The sequence below is a fragment of the Falco cherrug genome, chromosome 1 (assembly GCF_023634085.1).
Source record: "Falco cherrug isolate bFalChe1 chromosome 1, bFalChe1.pri, whole genome shotgun sequence".
NCBI lineage: Eukaryota > Metazoa > Chordata > Aves > Falconiformes > Falconidae > Falco > Falco cherrug.
This window is the reverse complement of record NC_073697.1, coordinates 109,074,843-109,102,194: the sequence shown is the minus strand read 5'-3', so window position 1 is coordinate 109,102,194 and position 27,352 is coordinate 109,074,843. Positions and strand designations below refer to the sequence as shown.

General features: G+C 40.0%; 1 protein-coding gene across 4 annotated transcripts in view; it reads right to left on the bottom strand.

The window, feature by feature from the left end:
- Positions 1-304: 304 nt before the first annotated feature.
- The window catches only part of SPECC1 (sperm antigen with calponin homology and coiled-coil domains 1), an 89,224-nt gene continuing 62,176 nt past the window's right edge, over positions 305-27,352 (bottom strand). For all 4 annotated transcript variants that reach the window (XM_027806463.2, XM_027806462.2, XM_055718337.1 and 1 more), the window contains 5 exons: positions 25,059-25,209; positions 24,042-24,144; positions 7,147-7,263; positions 6,219-6,278; positions 305-5,452 (listed from right to left, as the gene is read on the bottom strand). In XM_027806463.2, the coding sequence (XP_027662264.2) occupies positions 5,363-5,452; positions 6,219-6,278; positions 7,147-7,263; positions 24,042-24,144; positions 25,059-25,209 (521 nt within the window). In that variant the 3' untranslated portion in view covers positions 305-5,362. The remainder of the gene's footprint in view (positions 5,453-6,218; positions 6,279-7,146; positions 7,264-24,041; positions 24,145-25,058; positions 25,210-27,352) is intronic.

Sequence of the window (27,352 nt, the reverse complement as noted above, 5' to 3'; positions counted from 1 at the left end):
TCACACTAGGATGATTTCCTACTGTCTCTTCAATACTATTTGTTTCAGAAACTGAGAGATCTCTGGCACTCCTTTATCCCCAAGATAATCTTCTAAAAGGCATCCAAATGCATCTAAGTGACTTAACAAATGGAACTTGACATATTTATGAAAAGAAGATTCTGACCAAATTTTCTTTGCTGCCAGCATAGGAGAATCAATGAACCATGAGTATCTTTTAAAAACTCTCCTGGGATTCCTGCTTCCCAGCAGACTGCAGAAGAATCTGTTTTGTACGTAGATATTGAAACATCGCAAAAAAACATCAGAAACAGAAAAAGATTTATTAGAAATATTACACAGGTTTTTGCATCATACGTTTTAATAATGTTAATCTTTAAATATTAGCATGTCCAAGTCTGGCAATGCCTAGTATATACATTCTAATGTGCTCTTTGTATAAATTAGATTATGATGTAACATCTGTACCCAATAGAGAAAGCTAAAAGTACTTGACTGTTAGAGGTGATTATCCCATACGACAAACTCAAGCCTGGACCAACAATCAATAAAAACATCATGTCCAGCACTGCACAGTGGAACTTGGCACATGTGCAAGTCAAAAATGTAGAGACCATCAGTTGAGAAAAATGTTAATTGCAGTTCAATTATAAGCTTGATTCTACACCATCTTGGTGGGTGAGTCTAAATGGCACTGGAGTTGGTGAAAACCAATGTAGTCTAGCATAGTAGAAGTTATTGCTGGGTTTAAAAATGTCTTAATGCTCAGTGCCCTGAGTCTTTCTAGGCAAAAGCCCTCTTCTGACAGGAAAATGCATAATCTCATCCCATACAGACTCTGTCTTTTATCAGATACACAAGGCACAGCTTTGCACACAGCTGGCCCCGTCAGATACTTCCTTCTGGAAGACCTGGTACCATAAGCACAGAAAGATGAGGGAGGTATAAACTAACTAACGAGCCAATGCTCGTATTTTCATTGCTAAGGAAGGGGGAAAGCCAGTGAAGCAAAAAGGTAGATTTTTAAGAGTTCCAGGTCAGGAATCAAACAGGGAAGAACCAATTCTGCCAGCATGCACTTACTCGGTTTGGACAGAAAACTTGCACATAACTGGTTGCACACACAAAACAAGAAAAATCATAGAGAGAAACCTGCAAAACAACTTCAAATTACAAACAAGAAACCTGACAAAAATCAAAGAGAACGTGTCTCACAGAGAGGAAAGTGGAGAATGTGCCTAAGTCAAAAATCACTCTGCTTAGTATGGCTGCCCTGCTGCAGCACAGGAAGAACTGGGAAATCTTTGTCCCCTTTGCATTTCCGTGACTGTCCCAGGCACAGGAAGGGGAACGTGGCAAAGCCAGCAAGCTCCGTGCTCTCCTTCCCTCCTCCTCTTCTGAGACCCATCCCAGGCTGCACTCTTAGGAGAAATGTCACTCAAGATAACAAATCAGTAAGGACTCTCAAGCTGATGTCCTTTGCTGTCCACAAAGGCCCAGGCAGGTATGTCCCATACATGCCGCTCTCCTCACACGCTGGACTTTCACTCCACTTGGTTTCACTGTGTACTTTCAGAAACAGCTCATCAGCCTTTCTCGAAAACCTTCTTAGAGGGCTGCCCCTGGGCTCACTTCTCAATGCCTCTGTACTTTCCCAAGCCATGAAACAATTTGTACCTTCTATGACTCACCAGAAATTCTAGGAGTCAGATTATATACTTCTCACACTTTAATCTCCTTTCCTCTCTAACAGCTATAGTACAACAGTCACACAATGCGATATCCCTCCACGGAACTTCACTGAAATCCCCATCCTAACCATTCTTCTCACGTGCTCATCCAAAATCAGGTATTCGGTTTCTTGTAGTCTGACTGACTACCCAAGTACACACACACAAGCATGCGCAGGTATGTTTAAGAGTGACTGTATATTTAGGGAGCATATGGTGACACGGTGAAGAGAATGCATCTCCCTGCATCAGGGAAAGATCCATTACTCCTAAGAGGCAAAGTCAGAAAGCATTTAGGCAGTTTAGGCAAACTGTTACTGATACGAGGCATTACACCACCCATGCCATATCACCACATGTTCCATTCTAGGACATTTTCAAAGGATTCTCAGAATTTCTATGAAGATTATCCCTATACTCTCTAGCTTAATTAACAAACTCTCTCATTTTAAAGGCAGCTAGAACTTTAATTTTGCAGTTCAAATTTGGTATGTCTTAACAAAGTGCCTGTAGATTTTCTGAAAATCAGGTTGGTCTGCAGCATCTTGTGGGGGACAAATTTAAAGGCAGCATGAAAAAACAACAGTAATTTCTGAAAATCCAGGTCTAGAAAAGCAACCGTGCAAGGTTCAAAATGAAGAAAAAATACACAATATTGTAACAGTTAAATGAACAAAGAACAATATTCTTCATCTCAAAAAAACATTTGGAAGACCATCTCTCAATCTCAGAGTATTAGCATTTCAACATGAGATGATTTGCAAGTTTGAGGACTGAAAAGTAACATTGAGCATATGGTGAAATTGAGTATCTTCTTCCCTATTGACAGACAGCTCCTTGTTCTAATGCCTAGATGAGTAAAAATTTTTGAAGAATATACCATTAGCATTGGGTAGAATTAGTGTTTCTATCTGTGCTGCTGGGGGGGGGGGCGGGCATGGGAGAGTGAGCTGCAAAGAGATGACAGAAATATTGTTTTGCAAAAATCATTAAACAAAAAGCTGCTAGAACAAACAGAATGGTTTGTAAGGTTAGACTAAGTCTTGGAGAAACAGATTAGAATAAATGTCGGAACATCACCTGAAGCAAACGATACTGACACGTCAGATAACATACATATTTAGTGTACATCTGACAGTCACATGGAGCACACGCTTGCAGTGACCAGCGGGTTAAGATTATCTTTTTTAGATCAAGTGGAGCCCTCTGACTTTGAAATGTTTACTAGACGCTGGGAATTAACAAGAGTTTTTCTCATCCCTGCAAGTGCCCAATCCAAAACCCACTGAGGAATATGGAATTTTCTGTGTTGACTTCACTATGCTTTGAACTACAGCCCATTGGAGAGAATTGGGATCTCTGCCAATGGATACCTCAAGGGGAAAGAGTCTGCTGCACCCGCAAGGCAATGGAGCTCGGCAGTGTAACTGCCTTCCGAAATAAACTCTGCTTAGCAGGTATTTTTCTCTTCCATCTTATCCCATAACAACAGGCGACTTGTATCTGAGAACACTTAGAGCAACTCATCCTACGTTCTCTAGGGATGGCAGAGTGTATGCTGAAAAATACTGGAGAGTTAATTCAATCTAGAAAGCACTCTCTTGCAAAGCAAGAAACTCTGGCCAGCATTTACAACTGCTTTCTTGCAGTATAGGATGACACAAAGAGTGCAAGGGCACTGTAAGTGCGTGCCACTGTCCTTTTTTATCAGAGACTTTCAAAAGATTGGAATCAGGCTTTCCTGGGGGCGATGGATTAGAATACATGTCAGACTAAAACTAAGAGCAAGTGATGCTTTTCTCCTCCTGCAAAACAGGCACACACTGCATTTCTCCAACTTTCTTTCTCTTCAATACGCTCACTGACCTTGGCCGCTGTCATCTACCCCTTAATCCTGTATTTTGCTGTGAGAAAACCAAAGTCTGAAACAGTTGTTTACTAATTAAATAGTATTAAAAAAACCCAAACAGCAAAGCATTGTAGAGAAGCCAGAGGCTGAGATCAGCCACCTGCAAAGCCCCAGAAAACCTGAAACCAAGTTTCTTCTGTGAAATTGCTTGTTTCTATTTCATGAAACTTTTTTCAGGAGTTAAGAGCAGTGAGCACACCCTATTATTTTTGTAAGAGAGAAACAATCCCTACCTCCCTACGATTAACATTCACAAAGCATCAAGTCTAGTCACAGGGTTAAACATGCTAACTAAACAACTTTCTTCTACCAACATAATCTAAAGCAGCTAGGCAGCCTTCTATGAGGTCCTGTACAAAGCATGCTCTCCAAGACCTGCTCCTAGAACAAATTAAGCAACCTGTTTGATCCTGCTATCCTTGGAGACAAACAGAAAATTTAACTTTGTGAGGTGAAATAAGAAAACCAATATAATGGAAATTAAACTGCATCTTTCAGACATTTTACTAACAGTATTATTGAGCTGGAAAAGCCATTCTCTGGCACCTTTGAGATTCCCATGACAGAGAGAGGGGTTCCAGTTACATTCTTCGTAACTTGTGAAGTTGCAACTTCCATTGGTATTAATAAGTTACTGTGTTCCTTTGCAGGGTAACATCACTTCCAAGCACCTAACAGTGCCCTGTGGACTACACTTCATTGGACAGGGCACAGGCTGTCTCAAGATTCATGCCTCTACACTGCAATTGCATATCTGTGCTGATCATACAGGATCACAGAAGGAAGAAGTTACTCCGCTGAATCCACAAAAATATGAACTACTGAGATGTGACTGTATTGCTTAGAGATTCATCACCTGATTACTGGCACCTTGCAAACTAAAGCTAGTAAATTGCATTTGCAATACTCCTATGATAACTGTGCCTGCACAGTCAGTTGGGAAACCAAGCTCTGGCTTCCCTTCGTAATCAAGTAATGAAGTTGTAGTAATAAACCTATTTTTCCTTAAAGAGATTACTTCTGTTTGATCTGAAATGAAGTCCCAGCACCTATCAGGATCTTCTAGAGCTCTTTCACTAACTGGTGATGGAGCAGAGCATAGTTTCTGAGTTAGAAATGATCCTGTTAATATCCTGCTGGTTGAGCTGTGACAAGCAATCTAGTATACCTACTGGGTCAGATGTGTGAGAGTAACTCAGGTTAAGGTTCTACACACTTAAGTGCATCTGTCATGATGTTTTACAAAATAAATGGAGGCAAGAAAACCACTTATTTGGGATGAGTTAAGCATGTTTTGGCAAGAAGAGCATTTTTGTGAGCTTTTGTAGTAATATTAATCTCCCAGCCTCCCTTGAGTGCCACCATGGTCCACACTGATTTAGAACTTCATTTTGTAGCAGGTCTCCCGTTGGTGGAGTCTGGTTTGAGGCAAATATTGTTTAGCACAAGGGATCCTCTTCAGAAATACCCATGCACGTTCAAAAATGCTATGTAGTTTCCATGAGGGAATAAAATAACAGATTAATTTTGTTTGTAAAGATGGACAATGGATATTTATTTGGTTGCAGTCCCAGATGTAATCAAAATTATGGAAGAGCTTTCTTTAAAACTAAGAGCTTAGGTTGGTTGTGGAAGAGGAGCAAGTGGATTTTTAAAGTGATCAAGTGCATCTGTAGCATTCTTTGTTCTCTTCCCCACTTCTGTCCACCTCTTGCTCTGCATCTCAGGTCTCAAAGTACTTGTAAATCTGGGCGACATACTGCATCACACTCTGCCAGTCTGGCCGGTCTGTGTACATCATCTCACTGAGCTCCTGCATAGGACAGACACATTGTCAAAACTTAGTCGAGCACCACGACTGGGTATATCACGGGGTCTTCTGAGTAGCTGTGGCTATTGAACACTACTTCTGCTTCCACTCCAGAGCTCCTTAAAGCCACATGCAGTATAAAAGTCCATGGGAATGATCTACTGGCTGAGTGCAATTCTGAAACTTGTTAACTAGTTAAACAGCCATATGCATTTTACATTCTGAAAAGATTTCTTCCATCTGCAATCAAAGATCAAGTGTATATATAGCTTCACTGCTGCTTCTTTGCATGTCTTTGGCTCTGTAGTTAGCTCACGAATCCCATAATATATTTTCCTTCATATTAAACTTATTTCTTCCTTGTCATTATAGCATTGATTTTAGAAAAGGCTTTTAAAACAGTTTAACAAACAAATTATCCTCTGCTTCTTAAAACACTAAAACAAAAGGAAAGAAAATGGTCTAACAGGCAAGTCTGCCCATAAAAATGGGAATCGCCTGGAACCAGCTTCCAAGAGGAGGACATAATCGATACTCTCATTTCAATGCTAGATGACCTCCAGTATTTACTTGAAATTATATTAATTCTATGGTTCTACAAACTCTTTCTGGAAGTTCTCCTAACGCGATGAATTTTCAGAGATGGTGGTGCAGCCTTCCCTAGCACTAGGTGAATGTTTTCAGTGCAAGCTGTCTGACTGGCTACATGGCACCAAAGGCTTTGCAATGGCGTATGCAGCCAGTCTTCCCTTGCTAAAAGGTTACTCACCAGGCTGGGTTTGATGCCGACACTTTCAGCAGCTTGAAATGCTAACAGCAGATTTCTCTTCTGTAAAAATAAAACAAAAGTTCAAAAGGATTATCAGCAGAGTATGATTCCTGAACCTTACCTTGCATCTGGTTAATCAGTAAGTTTAAATGAGCAAGTATATCTGAAAACTGAAAATCACTAGATTTGATACTTTCACACAGAGACCTTTTGGTATTAGTAAGGTAAATATTCACAAATAGGTTCTTTGTCTTTGAATAGCTCATCTACTTTTGTCCAAGCTACAGCCATCTGTTTTTGACAACAGGTTCCTGTGAAACTGATTACAACTGGGCAAAAACCCCCACTGAGGTTCTGTCTTTAGTTGTGAAAGTTTTCTGAAGAGATTCCTGTACATAGTATAATTCTTATTGTAATAGATACTAGCTGTCAGAAGCAAATCCAGTAAATCCAGGTTCCTCCCCTTTGTGAGGGTCTTAATAACATATTTGGAATGTGCTGACATGGTCTGACTTTTAGATACACTGCTGTCCAAGTAGTTCAATGAATGATCTGTCTGCCTACTGATCCAGCACTTTTAATGTGTGCTGCTAACTCAGGAGTCCAGAAATGCTTTAGCCTTTCAAAAGGGATGCTGTCTTCACGTTTATGCACAGCACTCACTGGATTCAGGCAACTTGTCACTAACTCTTTATCCAGCAGTCCCTGCGTTTCTCTCTGGCACCTCACTGTGTGTTTCCTTCCCCTTTTCATCCAGTCTGTTTGCTTCCCAAGTTCACAACTAACACTTGTCTCTTACCAACATTCATTTTGTATCAATCAAGATCAAGATCTTGCAACACTGTGTCTCCACCACATACCCATTGAAATGGGTAATGTTCACTGTGAAGTCTGCAAATGGTGTAGGACCACGTACAACAAAACTTACTTTATCCTGGCTGTTGAGTTCCTGGTAAGGAATATGTGCAGGCAAATATGTGTGCAGAAGAGCGCAGAAGGCCAGCCCATCGCTCCAGCTGCTGCTGAAGTTGGTAATATCAATATTCTGGAAGAGAAAACAGGAGCCATCCCTGAACAGTGCTACACAACAAAAAAGTCAGTAGTTTTTATGCAGCTGTGGAACAAAACCTCAGAGTATTAAAAGAACATAGGTGTACATTTTTCAGTCTCCCCTTCTTTTTCTTATCAAGTAGAAGGATACCAAGTAGGATGGCATGTTTTGAAGTCCTGGGTAAGGGACTATTAAGGAGTTAAATGTTTTTCACACCAGGTCCTAAACAGACAGACTCCAAGCTTTCTAAAAGGTGAGAAACAGGATGTGCAGCACATACTGCAGCTGCAATTCTCCTGTGCTGGCAAGAGGGAGGGCTTCATCTGGTCCCTTTCAGTTACAGAATGAAAGAAATAGGATTCCCCCAGCACCTACAACAAAAGTTACTGATACTTTAAAATGGTGTTTTGTAACTGATTTCATGCTTCCTTGTCTCAGGATGTGTAACAGAGGGATGGATTTCTAGAAGGATGAGGCAGTGTAATTGGTGTAATTGACCACTGTTAATCTTTCCGATATTACACAGCAGATACGTGCTTTAATGAGAATGTGTAATTAACAGTTATGACTTGATTCAGCCCCTTATCAAAAGTGATATCAAACTAATGAACTATTAACATAGTCCTCAAGGCCTGAATAAAGAATGTGCTTACTTGTATGTGAGTGGGAGGCTCAAATTTGGCACCAGCAACGGCTGAATGGGCAGCTTTCCAAGAGCTGAGCAGATGTGCCCAGTTTGCAAGTCGTTTGCATGAATGCATGTCTGCATTCTCATATTCTTTATCAATGCAGCATCCTTCATCTGTACATCCCAGAGCACTCAACAAAAGGCAGATAAAGAATGGGAAGTCCGAGATATAGAATTTAATAATCTACCCTAATTCAGAAAATGAGCCATAAATTGAGGAGAGAACAGAGGTTTCCTGATGCTCACTCTCCTACTACCATAGTCACTGACTAAATGTGGCTGCGTTACTCTTAACAAGTACACTACAGAACAGAAACAAGCAGAAACCTTTAAATCTTGTCTTCACACATTTCCTAACATGACAACAAGGCTGAGTTTTCTCAAGGAAGCAATGTTTCAGGGGACGTAGATATATGAATAAACACCCAACTGAAAGCCCAGAGCTGAGCTAAAACAAAAATTAAAATCTCTGACCAGTCTGTAGGAACACTCCTAGCAGTGCCAGCTCCAACAGGACAGTGAAAAAGAAATGTTTTGTAAAAATAGTCTAATATGGTTGTGAGTGTAAATGGTCAAAAAACATCCTCCTTCCCCTTGTTGCTAGATGGTGGGATTCTTCTTTGCTAGTCACATAACTTATTACAGGGGTGCGCTCAGGTGTACAGAGGAAACTGTTTCCCTACTTGTGACAACTGAAGTCCAGAATGTGCCATGTTCAACAGGTTTAGAGTGATTACAGAAACTGATACTTTAAAACCAGCCCATCTGTAAGGAACTCCTTTAAAATATGAAGATTACTGGGGGTACAGAGTACACTCGGGGTTCTTCACAGTGATTCTTTCGCCAGGCACAGCTGTAGTTAAACGTACTCTTGTGGCCCAGTTCTGATTCTGTGAACAAGGTGACCTTTCTAATGTTCTTGTTTGCACTGACTGGCCATACCAGTACACTAAGGAATTCTCGTGGCTAAGTTTTGCTGCTGCAGTAGCAGCTGTAGTTCCAAATAACAGCTAAAACCAAAACAGTGAACTAAATGATACTGCTTAGAAAAGTAACAGCTGCTGGAGCGTGGAAGGCTCCAGGACAGGATGGTACTGCACCATCTCACACTTTGGCAGGTATGGGGCTACCCTCAAATCTCGCGAGCCACATCTTCCAGTGTGCTGAACTCTAACTCAGACCCTCCTGCCACTTCATTTCCTTTATTTAGCTATTTTCTGGTTTCTTTCAAGATCCCCCAGAAGACAAAGCTTTTACAGCATCTCTCATACAAAAGCTAATGGAGAGCACTAGAACCCAGACAGGAAGTATTTTAGCGTATGCTTTTCACTTATGATGCCTCACTTATTAGATGTCCAGCCTGAACTTTGTTCAGTCAGACAGGATTTCAGATTAGTAATAAATGTCCATAACCAATCATGACTCAAATTGAAGCAGTACAGAATATTTCAAGTTAAAATACTCTGGCTGTAATAAATCTACAAATCTAATGGGCACAGAAAGCAGGCCATCAGCAGCAGACATTACCACACTGCACCACACTGTATTTTGTTCTATTAACATCTGTCAATGGAGATAAAAGAAAATTGACATAGTGGCTGAATACCATAAGGAAAAAAAAATTTTAGTCTGAAAGTTGTCTTGGCTTTGCCTAATCCATGAAGTTGCACCATGGAAGTCCAGCTTTGTTGGAATTGGAATTGGCTGAACCAACAGAATTGGCTGAACCTGGATTACTCTGCTTTCTTGACATTTCAGACAAACAAGTTAGTTACTATTTATCAATCTGCAGCTAGTGGGAAAACACTGACTGCCAAATTACAGAAGTGTTTTTACTGAGGCCAATATATTTTATCAGCAAATAGCCTACCATCAAATGCCAACATTCCCATTTTATGTTGCATGATAAAAACAGAAAATGGAGGTTGTCCCCCCCACCTTGCTTTGCCAAAGGCCATGGAAACAGGAACAAACAAAGCCTTAGCTAAGAAACAGGACCAGACAAAAAGGCAAGTCATGTTTGTGTGGGAACATTATATCCTATCCTCGTTTTCATGATGCTATTAGGAGACATACATGAGACACTTAACTGTTCCTTCCTACAGTATTTCACCAGCCCAGCATTAGTTTGATAATTTTACTCATCTTTGTAATTTTAACTGTACCTAAAACTCTTCTCCTCCCATCTAATAATATCTGTGGATAAGAAGTACTAATGTCTAGAATAAAATCAGAACTAGATCTAAAAAGTCTCATATCTCCAACAGCATTGTCCAGCCCGGCATCTTCAGTAATTCTTGGATCCAAGTCTTATAAACAAGCAGAAGTTCAGGGATGGGGTTCTGCTGACAATATTTAAAACACAAATGAAATCCACCGCAAAGTAGTATGTCATGATAAACAGAGAAAACAAACTAAAATCTGAGTTTTTGTCCTAAAATGCAAACCCAAAATGAATATTCCAAGGTTCAGCTCAATTGTTCAGTTAAATGTACAACAAACACTTAGACATACTCAAACAACTTAGCTGCCATTTTCACATCCAACAAGCATCAATGAATTGTGGGGTTTTTCCCCACTACACAAATGCATTTCCATTCCATACACAGTATAAACCCCTCCCTAGCATTTTATTTTGGATTCTATGTTAACTACTTTTCAATTTGGGTATAAGGACACAGTAAATGAAAAGTGATCTGTGTTTCACTACACTGCAGCTTTACTTATAATACCTCCCCACTACACTACACCAAGAGAAAATAAGTCAAAATAGAGGCACTGATTACTTGGAAGATCTCTGGCCCCGCAGAAGCCGGGGGAAAAATAAAAAAAAAGAGAGAGAGAGAGAAAGAAAAAAAAAAAGGGGAAAACAATTTAGGGAATGAACACCTTGGAAACTATTCACTTCTCTTGATTATTTTGGCAGTGGAACCTGTCTCAGTCTTTCTGCCACACCTCTCTACTCCTCAACACATAGCCTATGAATATGTGGGAACTATTTGTGTATGTGCTGGTTGTTAATGTACACTCTCAAACTGCAGGATGGAGAGCTTGATGATTTCTCTGTATCCCAGTGTGCTTACAGCAGAATCCTCACCTCAAGCTCTGAAAAACTAAGACCTAGAAGTTAATCTATATAGGATGGCACTCTTTAGGAGGAAGATGCACCATCAGAGTATATGCAGAATGGATGTAGGGAGAAATATCAAAATGGAATAGGGAACTGTTGATCAAACTGAGTTGCAGTGCTTATTAGGCAGGGTGAAAAATTTGCTATCTCATGGTCACAGTCCATCTCCTGGTCACCAGTACCCCAGTGCCTATCTTTATCACGCTATCAGTGGATCCACACTGCACCAGAGGTTCACCCCTGGCTCACGGGTGAAGGGGGGCCACATAGCTTAGGCCCACGGCACTGAAGGTTACCAGCTTCCTTTGGAGCAGACATATCACATCCGCATTATGCAGCACTTAACCTGGCTCTTCCATGGTACTGCTAAGGAAATAACTGGGGAGGTGGTGTGCTGTAGTTGAAAATCTTGGAAGAACATGAATGTCAGGCCAGAAGAGGGATGCTTTTACAGCATAACAACATAACCATCCTTATATAGCCTGTGTGGAGGGGCAAAAAGGAGCATGGAAAGAGGCGAGGGTGCAAAGTTTGCTGGGATAGTGGTATTGTGTAGAGAATAGAGGTGTCCAGACTAAACTATTTCCAGTGTAGTTCCCAGGCTTCTTGTCAGTGAAAATAGTTCATTCACTTCAAATGAAAGCTCATGAGTGAACTACTACACATGCACTGGGAATATTAAGAGACTGGGATCTGGAAGCACACCAGGCAGTGCAGTTATCTGAAAGTACCGAAGTACCTAGTATGGTTTGCTTCTATGAATATTAAAGTATCTTGACATTAAGCAAAGAAAAAAAAATAATCCAGGCAATGTTATTTAGAGAGCAAATGTATTATCTATGATATTAGGGGCAGGCCAAGTCTAAAAGACACTGAACACCTGCAAGTCATTAACATTAGCCCCCACCCCAGGAACAGGACCTTTGCTTGCAGATAACAAAGAGCTATAAGAGCCACGGTAAAGACACACGGGGAAGTCTGTGTGATCTGTTCTCACTAAAAACAATGTCTTGTTTGTCTGAGGAACAAAACACCACCCCATTAGATTTCGCTAGATCTTTGACTCCAAGTCTTCAGCAAAAAGCAACAATGACATCATACACTCTTCATTACAGCCTGAGTATGTTAAAATACTGATACAAGATATTCCCACTATGCCCCACTATGCAGATGTTACTGTGCCCACAGCAAGGCTCTCTGAGTCATAATTTTCTTTATAAGACCCAGAATTATAAATTATAGACGTGAATCAGCTTGAAGCTAGCCTGGAACTCTGTGGAAGAAAGCCTGCAATAAATATGACCTTAGCATCATTCTTCCCACCCTCCCCCCTCAGCATACAACACGAAGTCATTGGTGCAGAACATGCCGGAGAGGCTACCTATTGAGATTCAGCCCATACAGAGTATAAACTTAAATACTGAAGACAGAACTAGTTGAAATAAATATACTGAAAAAACCAAACAGAATATCCTTGGTTTTAATAGCAGCTCTCCCTATACTGGCTCAGCTTTCTGCAATCTTTCCTGCTTATCGCTGACCTGAGACCTGCGTCCCCTCCACAGACCAGAAGTCTTTCAGGTCAGTGTTTTTACGTGGTTATATTAAAATACAGATGTCTGAACAGGAACCTCCTTTTCATGAGCCATATCTCTGCAGATCTGAACTCTGACCTTTCTAATGTAAAATCTGATCAAGGTACCTTGAGATGCAACTTCCAAAGATTATCTGCACCTACCAGTCTTTTAAAATAGCTGCATGAAACTGAAAATCTAATTTAATTTATTACACCCTAATTGGTTAGGGACATGTTGGGGGTCTTCAGCCAAAGATGTTCCATCAAAGGAAGCCTATAAGCTTTCAGCTCTGGATAGGCAAATTCAAAATACTTCCTAGGAAGCAATACAAGTGAAGAAGAGCTCCTCTCAGCACGACCTAACCTTCTGAGCAAACAAAACACTGCAGTTCATCTAAAATGCTCCAGCAAATACATGAAACATCTGGGCAATCTACTGGAAATATGGGTGAATTAGAAGTGCGGTCAGGTCCAGTCAACACGGATGAAAGGCATGAATGCCTAAAATTAAAGACTGCTTGGATTCTTCTGTAATTACAGGGTGCAGCCAGATGACTTGGACAATTTCACACAGCTATTTTCAATGGGTAGCTACAAGTCTAAAGTGATTTGTGTATCACATTTAGTCAATCCACTACCAGGAACTTGTCTGAATTCTCTTTCAAATCTTTTTCTCTTAAATGGAATACACAATGAAGTAATGCCTCCTGGTTAAAAAAAAATAAATAATCCAGCATAATTTGTGGAACAGCAATACTTCGTATTGTATAGAGATTAAGTGGCTAGCCAAGATTGGGAAGAAAGCCAAATGACCTTCTATCCTCCAGGATGTATTAATATCCCTAGTTCAAATGGTTCAGGCAGCTGCAGCCTCCGCAAGAATTGTTTTAACTTTTATTTGAAACTTTGTATTTCCATCCCCATCATCCATATTTCTAATGCTTCTACCAGCCATGTCGGTAAGTCACGCATCTTATTACAATTCATACACGATTACATGTGTATGAAGCAACATAGCTCAGATAACACAAAATGGTATGTAAAAATGCTGTTCAATTATGTAATTACAGCACAGTGAAATGACAAACTGGTGCCAGCTATTTAAAGGCTATCCCATTTAATAAATTCCTCTTTATAAAGGAACTCCATTTGTCATCACACTCCTAGATTCAGTTTACCCCTTGCTCCACTGCTGCCACAGGTGTTGCCTTGGGTTTACCATTTATCGTTTGCTTCAGTAAATGTGAATTAATGAGCCTTCTTAGCATAGACAAGACATTAGAAAGAGAGCTATGACTGTATTTTTTTGCAAAAGCATCCAACATCAGTTAACTACAGTAGTCACATGGAGCAGGCACATTTAAAAAGAGGAAATTTAATAAGATTATTGTCATGCATCCTACACAAAGATTTTTCAGCTCCCAACAATTTAACTCTCAAAAGCTAGAGATCTGAGAAGATACCAAAAAGTCAGGCGTGTCCTATTTTATTCATTATCTTTGATAGTTGAATCACACTGGCAAGAATAGGTAGCACAACGCTCTCTAAAGTTGTGCTCAAATCAAACTCCTCTAACAATTGGTTCAGAGACATCAGAGTAAACTGTAAAGCCATTCTAAAATGATCTGTGCACTCTTCTAGCTCAGCTTTTTCTTCATGAGGTGTTGAGGTGTTCATGAGAAGGACCATGAGCTCTACAAGGCAGCTTAGTTTTGGTATTTTGATTACAAGAGATGTGGTGCTGCTATAGCTGAAGTTCTCACAAGAATAAAAAGTGATAGTACCACCACATGGGAGATATTTAAGGTAATACATGATAAAGTATTTGACCTCCCATTTCCTCTGCTTGCAAGGTGAAAAAAAGTTACTTCTGACACTGAAATCATGACTGTAACTATACATATGACTAACCTCCCCAATGAGTCAAACAGCATCCATTCATGCCCATCACATCTATTGCTCCCAGCACTGTGTGGACTGGCAAACACTTCAACAAACAAAAACGTTCACATTTTTTAGAGTTTATTTGCATTTTTACATCTAAAGACTGACTTTTTAAAATGAAAACAAATTATGGTGAACAAGGGTTGAGAGTAGTTGCTGGCACTGTGCATATAACACACGGTGAATGTATTTGAACTTTCCTAGCAAATATATGACTTGTTCTGAAAGCAAATTACCCCATGACAACATTCTCATTACTAAAAAAGTCACCTACTTCAAAGGTCTCACTAAAGGCTAGTAAAGTAACAGGGGGTGGCACGTTTTCCTCATTTGGGGTCTTAATTTCTCACTTTACAAACATATTGAAATGCATGTATTGTGAGAGCTGGTATAAGCAGAAGCAATTTTACGAACATTTCTGGGCTATTCAGAGATGAGGTAATAGTGACAAAAGATGTATATCAAGTGTGACTGGCACCTCCATAATTTATACCACTGTCGCATTCAGTGAGTTGGCAAAACAAGTGTTAGTTATATATGGAGAGGCAGAGGTGGATTACATAGCAAGACCAGGAATTAAAAAGTTCTCCTTATTGTAATAACCCCATTAGATATTGAAGAGTTCTTATTTTTGCTATGCATCTCTTTCCCGCTCTTCAGTATAAATCATACTTGTTATGCTCACCTGCTGAAAGTCAGCTCTCTGCTTGATACACAACTAATACTTCCACCAGTTTGCCCACCAACCCGTATAAGTAACACCACTGCTGAATGCCACAGAGAAGAAAGACTGGGCGTTGTTCCCTCATTCCCAAGGCTGCAAGAGTGAAGATGCAGCAGCACAGCTCCAAGGACCACACAAATACTCTGGGGAGAGAGGGGGGAGAACTAGCTTCCCTCTCTGTCCAGGACAGTAGCACAGCTACTTCCTGCCCGGAGCCGTGGCACAGAATTTCTAATGACCACACTGACTGCTCCCACAGCTACTTCTCATTATCTTTATTGAGAGTTCAGAGATTAGCCATGTCCTGGAATTCCTGGGCAGAGGGTTAAGGCTGCAGGCTGCAGCAGGCTCATGGTAAAGGATGGAAACAAGGTGAGGAAAGGTCTCAACAGCAAAGGATATTCATAGAATGGGTGGCAGGGCTCAGCTCTCTCCCAGTTAAATTCACAGTTTGGAGCTGTTCCAGCGGGTGACCAATCAATTCAGTGTTTTCACTGATTGTCATTGCATCCAGGCAACACAAGGAAAGCGTCTTGGACTTTGGGATGGATAGAATGTAAATGCTATTTTTAAAATTACCCAGCAGGATAGAAAGTTACGCATGAGAGAGCTGCATGGGCGTTTATTTTACCCTCCAATCAAGAGACTTGTATTTGTTTACAGGATAAAGCCCCTTATGTGAAAAAAAGGTAGAGCTTGGCTCAAGTTATTTGGCTACACTGGAGAAGCACGTTTATGCATTGGCATCACTGTGAAGGGGGCTTGCACATTGATAATCAACCTGATTATTCCCAACATGCCATGATCTGGCTGCTGCATTTACTTTCCAGACCCAACCCTGGGTCCAGCTGGGACATACAGAGAAATTGCATACACACATTCAGCTAGAAGTGTTTTTACTTAGAAAAAGAAAACATTTATTCAGGAAAAATAAAATAAAATAATGGGAATATCCCAAAATTTTAAGCCCGTATCTTCATTAATTAAAACCTCTTAAAATTGCCCTTTTTATCACAGCATCCTTCCAAATATTACTGAAACTCACCATCATCCAATGATACAATATGAAGGTCTATATTTTAACAGCTAGAGAAACCAAGGCAATGGTATCATGCAAGACTGCCAAGGTCACAATGATGGTCCAAAGCAGATTTGGGAGCAAAATTCCTGACCAACTTATTGTCATTTTTTATTTAAACACAGGATAATCCCTCCTATCTCAATAGCTATTACCAAGTCCCCCTTCAATTTTGCATAGATAGAAAAAGTCTTTCTGAAGTCAACAACCTCCTCTTCAGCAAAAACCAGAGAAACACAAAGAGAGCCAGAAGTTTCACCCATTTCTCAGAAACTCACAGAATATACTAATACTTCCTGGGAGAAAACCCATTGCACATATATCCTAATTCTAAATGTCAAAAAGCTACAGATACTGCCCATGCAGAACTCTTAGTAGGGTGTGCACCCTCTAATAACAGAAGAGATATGTTAGCCTGTGATATGTTAGAGTAAGTGTCACTGCTCGCCAGAGAACAACTTTGCTGTATCAACGGTGTTGGTAAATATTAAGACAGACAGCTTTTTGCTGCTTGCTTAGCAGACTCTGGCCATCAGCCTCTAATCTCAGGCACACAGGTTGGTGTGGGAGAAGGGTAATCTTCCTCCTCAGAAGAGAGAGACTCTGTCATGAATGCTGCTTAGAATGAATGGATGGATGCCATTTAAATCTGGAGAAGTTTTCTTCAGTGTTTTTTCTTCACCCACATCACACAAACTAGGAGTTATTTGTTTCACTGTTGATCTTCAGCACACAAGATCACAGTACTGTGGGAATCCAGCCTTTCCAGACTGCATATACATAGTGCATGACAGCAGATGGGATTTACCTCCTAGCATTGTTGCTTGGAAGACCTCACTTGGAAAGGTGGCCAGAAAAAAACTACATCCACTCCTCGGTGTTACTGCTGAATTAGGGAATGCCACTGCTTACCCAGTTCCCATGACTATTTAAATATTTAGATAGAAATCTGGTTAATGTTGAGATACCAGACTGATACAATTTTGAAACACATTGAAACAGTTTTATGCTAGTTGTTGACACAAACACAAAAAGTAAGGTAGAAAAGGGTAAGAGAATCACTCCCATACCCAAGTGCACATCTTGTGATTAAGAAACAACTGGGTTCTTTTCTGTATTTCTTTAGGACAGTGCACAGCTGTGCTGGGATTCTCAAGGCTTTAAAACTAAGCTCCATTACATTAGTGTCAAAGGAGGTGGCTGACTGATTGTTTTATGAGCCAAATCCCAGGAAGTCTATTCTGCCCAGGTTCAGAGGTTGAGAAGGTTGATCCTGGGTTTTGTCCCCTTCAGCGCTCTGATTCTTTACTTGGCCTACCAGCCTGAGCGCCAGCCCTGCGGGACTGTGGCAGCGCTTGCAGTATAGCCTCTGCTCACTCCCTGTGGTCCAAGAGGGTGCATAACTGAACTGTGAAGCAAAGTGCTGAGTCAAGACTTAAAAAAGACTGAGACAGTCATTGCTTAAGTAGAAAGACAATGTCACCTACCCACCTAATGACGTAGAAAGAAATCACAGACTTCTTGTTTCTAAATATAATCCTTAGTTTTCCGAATGAGGAAATAAGGGTTAACCACAGACATGTTAATGTAAAACTGGCCACGAAGGAGCTTTTGGATCTCCTATAAAGCAGGTCCCCACAGTGTGCAGCCCCAGGAATACACTTGCTTGATGCGTCAGCAGTCCAAAAATAGTCATCCTGGCTAGCTGTCCTAGCGGCAGGGTCCACCTCCCTAATGAGAATGCATTGGCCCCATGACTGCTTGACCAAAGGGAATATGTTATGTCCTCAACAGCCTATTTGCATCTGTACCCCTTTGGGCCACACTTAATCTGTGCCAGATCTCATCCAGCCAGCAAACGAGTAAAAAAAATTATGAGAAAAACCAGGGGATAATATCATGGAATAGGGCATGAGGACCAAGAGGATATTGAGGAAATACTGTCTAGTACAAAAAGAAAAAGAATGCAAATTTCTGTGAGAAAAAGAAAGCCCCAAATTCATAAAGAAAAAGCTAGTATTAGTCTGACTTTAAACTGAGTACAAAAGGGTAAAAAGCTTTGTATTATATCCACTGCCAAACCACTAGTCAACCAGTCTCCTGCTATAATTACTTGACAAACAGTAAATACTGCAACAGCCTTTATTCTTCTCCCTAAGCTTTTGCATCTTTACATGAAGAACATAGTACTATGCAGAGACACCAACTTTTACATAGTTTGCTATACCAGTTTTATGCTTCTAGTAGTAAAAGCATTCAGAATTACATTTAATGACTTTTAGGTTATGTTCATAAGCAAATTGTTTCCAATTTCTGTCTCTCAAGGTTGGAATAGCCACAATAACGGATATATTTCAGGGTAGGGTTTTTTTCCTTTTTTTTTATTTCCTCCTTTTTTTTTTTAATATCTGAGAGGCACTATACAGGAAAGGCACTTTTATTAATATATACAGCAGAGACATAAGTTGAAGTATTTAGACTCCTCTTAATGCCAACTTATATTTCTGGAAACTATGCAGGTCGCAGCCTCCATCAGGGTATTTCATCAGAGCCCTAAAACTATCTGTGTTTTAAGAAAAGGAAGCTTCAAAAAAAATTCACAACTTTTGGGTAAATATTCAAAAGGTTGGGCACACAGATATTTGTATTTTTCTCATTTAAACTAAAGGATACAATGTCAGAGAGTATTGCCCTAAAAATAGTTCCTGCAAACTCCTAAGCATACTTTCTAAAACTGCACAGTGTTCCTGGGACCTACTGCAAAGTCACATAACTCCGAATAAGGCATGGAAACAAATAAATCACTTTCATCTAGCTTTGCTCATAGTTGCTAGCGTGCTTTATGAAGAATAATTGAAAGGAATTATTTTTTCCAGGAACTACCTGTACAACTGAAAGATACGCAAAGATTGCTCAGGTTAATAGTTTCTCAACGCTGTTGAGATTTCTCCAGATGGTATGAAATCAGACCTCAGCCTGGTCCTGCAAATACCAGTAAGATCAATACCAATTTATCAGCCATCTCATATTGATGTCAGCACTAATAGGAAGCACTGCCTCTTCTCCTGAAGATGCTCACTGCCTTTATCCATAACCTGGTGTACTGACGCTTGTCATAGTTAGGGAGATGATACAATGCAATGGCTTGAAGGCACAGGTCAGGAACATACAAAACACAAAAATCTTTGGAGGTATAGCTGCCATTACCCTTTGTCAGTTCTGGAACACTCCTTACCTCCTCCTATTTAGCATTCAACTACTTAAGACAACTACACAGATAGTTTTACTATAAGAGATGCTGGTTCTTCAACAAGTAGGTCCCAAATGAGTCCTGTTAAACAAAATATAACTTTGGTAAAATGAAAATCCGTGACTGTGCACTGGAGAAAAGAGTTAGTCTCAGATTCTGTTTTGCTCTGTGCCACAGGATGGATGTGTAGTGGCTGGAAAAAACAGGAATAACAGTTCTTGTAAGCAAACCATGTTCATTAACATGGTAGCAATTCCCAGCCCTCTCTGGAGGGGGTGTGTGTGGCAGAAACAATAAGCCTCAGTTCTAATGATCATGGGTTAAGTGCCTCTTGATGTTCTGCTACTCACAATACATCTGTGGATAGTAACAGACTTAATCTAGAGAGGTTTGGCCCCTTGACAAATGGTCTCCACAGACAGCAAACAGAACCAGGGCACTTAAATAACACCACAGTCACTAATGATATGATTATGGAAGGTGATAATGCAACAAGAATTACTCTCAGCAGCTTCCAGGAGTTACAACTCATAGGAACAGTGTCTATTAGAAAAGAGGCACACAATTTCTACTTCACACTCTTGCCATGATGTATAATCTTTTTAAATAGATGAAAAAACCACAAGACAACAGAGAAAAAGCTATTTTAACATAAATAACTTACTCTCAGCAGGCTTTGTGGTTTAAAGGACTTGTAGTAATTGAGCTCCAGAGCCACAAAAGCAGTTCTCAAGTCTGGTCATCTCATCACCCTACGTATACACCATGATGTCAACAAATTCAGAGAGGCAGAAGGAAAAGTTTATGCATGTCTGGCAAAAGAGACCATGCACCAGTGCACAATTCTTACAGGGTACCATACATTAGATTAAGGGTGCGTTTTTTTTTTTTAAGCTGGAGATTTTCCTCAAGGAAGTTTTGCACTGAGCCCAAAGCCTTATTTCACTACAATATTTTTTTTACTGCCGAGAATTTTTTTTCAGCATCTCCCCTGCACAATTATCAAAAAATGATGGCCAAAATGCCAGATAGAATTCACCTAGGCACTGAAATATGACAACTGAAATCATATGACCACAGTTTATGCAATCGCACTTTTATATCCTTTTCTCCTAGTCATTAGGACTTCCACTTTTATTTTCACTCTAGTGATTGTTTTCATGTTCTAAATAATTACTCTTTCTCCTCAGCATTCATACCTTTTGATATCAAATCACTGTTTAAATAGGGATCTTAGAAATGACATGGCAGATTAGAGAAGCATAGATGCTTTCATGTTTCCCTTCAGTTACTGTAAACTCATGCCATTTCTTTTTTTAGAAAACAAACAAAACCCTCCAGGCCACTACTAATTTGTGTTGCACTTCACTCAGCTCCTTCCAGTATTCCTCTCTTGTTTTATGAGATTGCCTCCTGGGGAACATGCTGAAGTTCAAAGCCAGGGAATGTTCCCACTGTAGTCAATGCAAGGACATATGCCAGGAGCAGGATGTAAATTTCTATCTATAGTATAAGCCTTGTATGGATTAAAGCACTTAAAAAGCGGAGCCTTGTGTGCTGGTGCCTAGGTCTTATCCCCAGATACCTTCTTAGGTCACTAATCCAGCTTTCCTCAGGGAATCTGGGACATGGGTAGTAGCTGCTACTGAGAGTATCAGTTATTCTGATTCATTTTGCTCATACTGTTTAATGAAATCTGGTATTTTCATAATTTAAACAGAAAGGAATCTCCCTCTTCCTCACCAGCTCAGATCAGGAACTGTTACTAGACATCACAGGCAGTACCTTTTGCCAATAAAAAAAAGGTAGGCTGCCAAGCGGCAGGTCTTTTATTCTCTCATTCCACTGTGTCACAGAGCTGAAAACAGTTTGCATCCAAAATTATTTGTGGTTCTGGGCTTCATGTTAGAAAGAACATGATTGATTATACTGGGATTTGCAGATGATGCCTCATAGACAGGGCTATTATCTATGGAAAAGTCGTCATGCACGTCATCAGGATTCTGCTTGATGGAGTTCATTACCTCATTCTCACCATTGCAGTGCCTAAGGCAGGAAGGAGGATGATGTTCTTTACTCCACTCCAGTTCTTCGTAGTCAAGAATGATAAAAATTCCCTGTGGAGCTTAATATCAACCTTACCATAAGAGTGTAAGGGTCTGGGAAAAGCAAGTTCAAGAAGAGTTAGTGAATGCACTGCAAAGAGTGCAAAGGGAATGAGAATCTGAGGAAGAATGTCCAAGAGATAATGCCTCTAAATGAAGCAGTGAAGGGAGGCAAGACTCTCACCATAAATCAATACCGTGTTTGTCCTTTGGTTCATCAATTTCTGCCCTGAGATCTTACACTCCAGGTAATAAGGTCCCCCACCACATCACAGTCTGAACTTGTTAAGACTCTCCTGGATTACACAGTGTTTGTCAGTGCTTTACCTGCTTGTTCTCAAAAACTGCCGAAAACTCATTCTGCTGCTTTAGAAAGAGTAATGACAGAGGAGAACCACAAACAGAACAAGAGCCTCAGCAGAGCAGGAACCAAAACGACAAAGCTTTTTCTATAACATCAACTGGACAGTCACGTAGCAACAACTTTCCAGCAGCCACAGATAAAGCAAAGACTTCACTGTCCTCTGAAGCAAGGATATACTTTCCTCCAGAGACTAATACTAAAAGGAAAAACAAACAGACCCGGATTGCCTTGCATACCTCCTGGGTGGCCTGCTGTCTGATACACAGTTAGCTTCACTACTTGGGTTCAGCATAGAAAAACAAAACTCCTATTTTATCGCAGAGGGAATACTTGTCACTCTTGGTGCCAGTCTGGTACCTACAGAATCAGGGCAGGCCTCTGTATTTGCAAAGCCACATAATAATTTCTAAAAGCAATACATTTAGTCCAGCTTGGGTGTAATCAGAGAAAGAAAACTACAGGCTGACTCTGAGAGCGCACTTCTAACAGTTTAGAACAGTTTAGAAACAGAGTTAGACTGTTTTAAGAGAAGTGGAGGAAGCTCATCATGTGCCATTTGAAACAAAAAAGGGCAACACTGTCATGAGAAAGCGTTACTCAAGAGATGGGTTTTCTGGCTTAAGAGAAGTTAAGACTTGGAAAAGGATTTCATGAATCATTTTCTGAGGACTGGTGGGAATGATCCCCCCCCACTTTCAAATCCAAGACTAGGAGAATTTTATAGACAAGATGTAAAATAAATCATCACAGCACAGAGGTACAATTTCAGAGGACAGCACTGTAGCCTTTTAGGCAGTATCACAGAACTGGAGGCTAAATGCTAATGCTGGCTTTATTCTTTCTGAGGTGTGTCTAAAGTCAAGAGCTTTCTCTGGTACCTGTCCTCCTGTGAAATTAGTGCAAGCCAGATAAATATGCCAGTGCTAAGAAATTATTCAAACTACTATACATCAGTTTACTGAAGGGGAAAGCTACTGTCTTTTCTTCCAAATCCCTGCACCCTGCAGCTAATGCTTCATAAAGAGCTGGTTGTGACGAAAAAAAATATTTTATTATTTACTTTAAAAGACAGTCCCTGCTTTTATTAAAGACTTGCTCCAGGGTGCATATCATGTGGTGATAACAGCTTTTGTCTTCTGCTCTAAGTAACAAACAATATTATTCTTAAGAAAGAAAAATCTCAACATTATATTAAACCAAGACTATCCTGCACAGCCAGCATATATAACAGGATGAACTGTTGTCTATAATTGCCTTCTGCAGCTCAGTTACAAGCAGAACCAAAGGCCTAACTCAACTGCGTACAAACACTAGCCAGAGCTTCCTAAGTACAGCAATAGCCATACAAGGACTGGACAAATCATTATGACTGTTTGACAGTGAAAATCACTCTGCAAAGAAATCAGACATTCTCAAGCAGTCAAAACTTACTTTGTAAAAACCCATTAAACTACAGCAGATTAGAAAGAGTGGGGCCCCAAGCTGCAAACTTCATTTGGTCAAGGCCACACAAAGAAATATTACTTTGGTTTTACAGAAATGACCAATGAAAAAGCTCTCACAATAGCACACTGCCCACAGAAGCTGACACAAAAAATATTAGAATGTAATTTCAAAAATTGATGCCAGATTGAAGCTACTGTGTATATATACTGTTTCTAACCATCAGCAACCTTTGATGCAGTGAACATTTTGTGGTTTGTATACAAGTCACATATGACAATGTAATATTGGGGACTGCGTGTTAAAGAAATCTGAAGGAAGAGTATAGAAACACCCAGTAGAAGTAAACATACAAAAGGCAGCAGACTGAAATACACTTATTTCTTCGAAGTGACATTTCTTACTGCACACCTATAGGAAACTGATGAATTACCCTCCAGAGAAAAGTAAAAATGTACCATTTCCCTTACCTGGTAACCTTCAGTCTTCTTTTGGCACCATTTCAACAGAGCATTCCTCTTCGAACCACCATACTCCCGAGCCAGGGCTGCCAGTGGGTCCTTTCTCTCCACACTAATCCAGGGAAACATAAGAGAGAAGAAGATAAATATGCTTGAAGTCTCTTTTTGTTTGTAAATAATATCTGTATGACAAAGCAGAACGGCAGCGCAGAACCTAAATGTAAACCAAATTGTAACAGCTTTCAGAGCCTGTATTCTATATTTGCCTTTAGAGAAGGCAAATTCAGTTGGTATCACTGCCTACAAAAAGCTGAAAAAGCAGGAGCCTATGGATGCTCAATGGCATGTATTAACCCAGAACTTCTGCTACCATTTTCATCAGCTTTACTTACAAAATTTTCAAGTAACCTCTTTGCTTTACATATTGAAAACTAGGATTCAGGGTGTAGAATTGAACAAAACTAATCTAAAGAACCTGTAACAGCAAATTCACATTCAATTGAGCTGCTGCAGAACAAGTTCTTGAATAAAATGAAAAATCCGGAAGCTGTACTGCAGTCAAGGCCTCAAGGACAGTTAAAGGCCAAAAATCAAAACACACTCAATGTCTCCATCCCGCGGCTTCTACTGGTGGAAATAATGGTGGAAATATATGGTTTCTCAGAGGGAAATTATTTGTCCAGCTTTCCTTTAGAGCTCAAAGCTTTATTTTTTAACCATAACATGCAAAGCTGCAGTAAGATAATGAGGCTTCACCACTCATACACGTAATGGAATTCTTGTATACAACTTAGTGGCTCCTGAAAGCTTGCTATGCTCATTTTGTTCTGATTCTTCATCTTACAGATAACTGTGGTTATTCTAATCTGGGATCTGACACAGCCTGGTAATTCTGAACTGGACAGACTAGCCAGCAGAGTTTCCACTGCAGACAGGGGTCCACCAGATTAAAACATCCATCTTGGTGCCAGGTAATGCTGTCAATCTTTCCAGTGTGCTATTTTTCCCTGGAAACTGAGTTGATACCTGAGTTTGCTTTGGGGTTTCAAGCTGCTGGGGGTAGAGGTAAGCATTCTGCTGCTGAAGGCCATAGGGGGTTTGCTCAGGGATTCCAGGGAGGGGCTTTTACGGAGGTAATGGTCTGGTTTCAGCTCTTCATTTCTCCCCTTCAGAAGATCTGTGGGAATGAAAAAAAAAAAAAGCTGTCAGTTTGCAGTCTGAGGAATTTGATTAATCACTGTCCTGCCACCCAGCACACAATATGTAGCCTGTTATTTTGATTCTAAACAAATGTACTCATTTGTTCATTAAACACACATGGGGCTAGGAAACCTTGAGCAGATTAGAGGTGATCATAACAAGGAATGGCTTTGATGATTTCAACAGTACAGACTGCCTGGTTTCCTGTGATTGATACTCCTGCTGGGGGGTAGGGGCCTCAGGTGAATGAGGGGAAATACCAAAATCTACAGTCTTAAAGGTTCAAAAGCTGATCGCCAGATATCTTCACCAGATGACTGACCAGCCCTAGTACAATGATTTCTTTTCTGCCATCAGTAGACTTGTAACAAGAAAGTCTCTTGTCTCCTGAATACAGCCCAGCTCAAGGCAGCAGTAAAAGGCACTTATTATCACATGATGCTTGGCATCCTATCTGACAGGACTTTGGGAAGTCTCAATATATTCATAGCAGATGCATCTATATTTGTATTACACATATTACTTATTATGTAATCACATATTTTATGATAGATTTTTATATATGTGTATATATATAAAAATAAAATAAAAAAGATTAGTAGCCATAGAATCCAATGTTGATAGGTTTTTGAAGAGAAGTTAAAGATATCACAGAAATCAAATTGTGTGCCCATTCATACCAATCACAAGGTAGAGCGATGCATAACACAGGTAACGTTGGCTGCTTTGTTTCTGTAGACAAACTATCAACAAGCCAGGGTCTATGGCCAGCACATTATGCACATAATTGCCTCAAATTTAAATAGCCTCACCATTCAGACAGGCAATAAATGAATGATTCTTACAACCCCTTTAAACTTAAGAATACTCTGCTTAGAGAAACTAAATAAAATCTGAATATTATGAGGAGGAATGTAGGTTTCTCACTAGTTTAAAAGGATAGAAAAAAAAGTGCATTGTAAAATTGCCATTAACATAATCATACTGGCTAATGGCATAGCCTAAATAGGAAGTGCTGTACCAATCATTCAGGATGGGTTTATGCATGGTACAGAAAAAGGAAAGAGAAGGAATGAGCCCAGCTAGGTAATAAAGGCTATTAGAAGCATCTAGCTGGAAAGAAAAGAGGAGGAGATGAGGGCATATTAGGAGTCATTTGGAAAGAAAAACAGGATAATAATCATATGAAAATATTCAGCATGATTAAGGAAAATCATATGCCATTAGCACTATTCAAAGAAATTTTGTGGGTACTGGCTTGAATTATATAAGAGTGCCTGAAGTGGTACAAGCTAACAGTATCCACTTTTGTACTTTGAATCTCACTTGTCTGAGTAATATACCTCCCTTGACTAATTTCTGGCTGCTAGAAACTCCAGGACAGAACCAGTAAACTTCTGATTCTAAATGGAAAGATCATAGCCAAAGATCAGCCCTTTCCACAAAGTAATCCATTCTCCTCTCCAACGATGTAACATTTGGGTCATATTAAGGACATCACAGAACCCTGCTGTGATACTGGTCAGATGGAATCAGCCAGAAGATTATTATTATGGAGACTACTTCACTCTGAATTTCCTTGGGGATATTTTTTAATTCAGTGTTGTTTGCATAGGGCTTGGATCAACCGCCTTCTAGGATTATTTAGATTGGAACCAGAGCTATTACAACTTTACAGTGAGTAAGCCTCTGCTATGGCTTATTGGAAGTAAATTAAACTCAGGTACAAAGAGAAGATGTAAATACAGGAACTTGTTAGGTAAGCAACCGTAAGTTTTTACCATACAATGGCTAATAAAATATCTGTTGATTTCAATAGATTTTCACAGAACAATCATCTATAGGTAATAACAGTAATTATCCATGGCCTGCAGTGGGATATTTATTATTAAGGACTGGCATTATATTACACAGTTGACAGATTACTTCACTCTACAGTAAACTGGTAGAGATTAAAAAGGTTTTATGTTCTGTTTAGGATCGTTGTATACTCTCAAGCAAGTCATTTTCTGGAAACCAGCTGATACAAGTAAGTAAACTCTGTCTGTTCCACTGATAACTTCTGCTTGCTTAGCATTTACCCCTGCAGGAGAAGCCAGGAGCATAGACAAGATGTTATT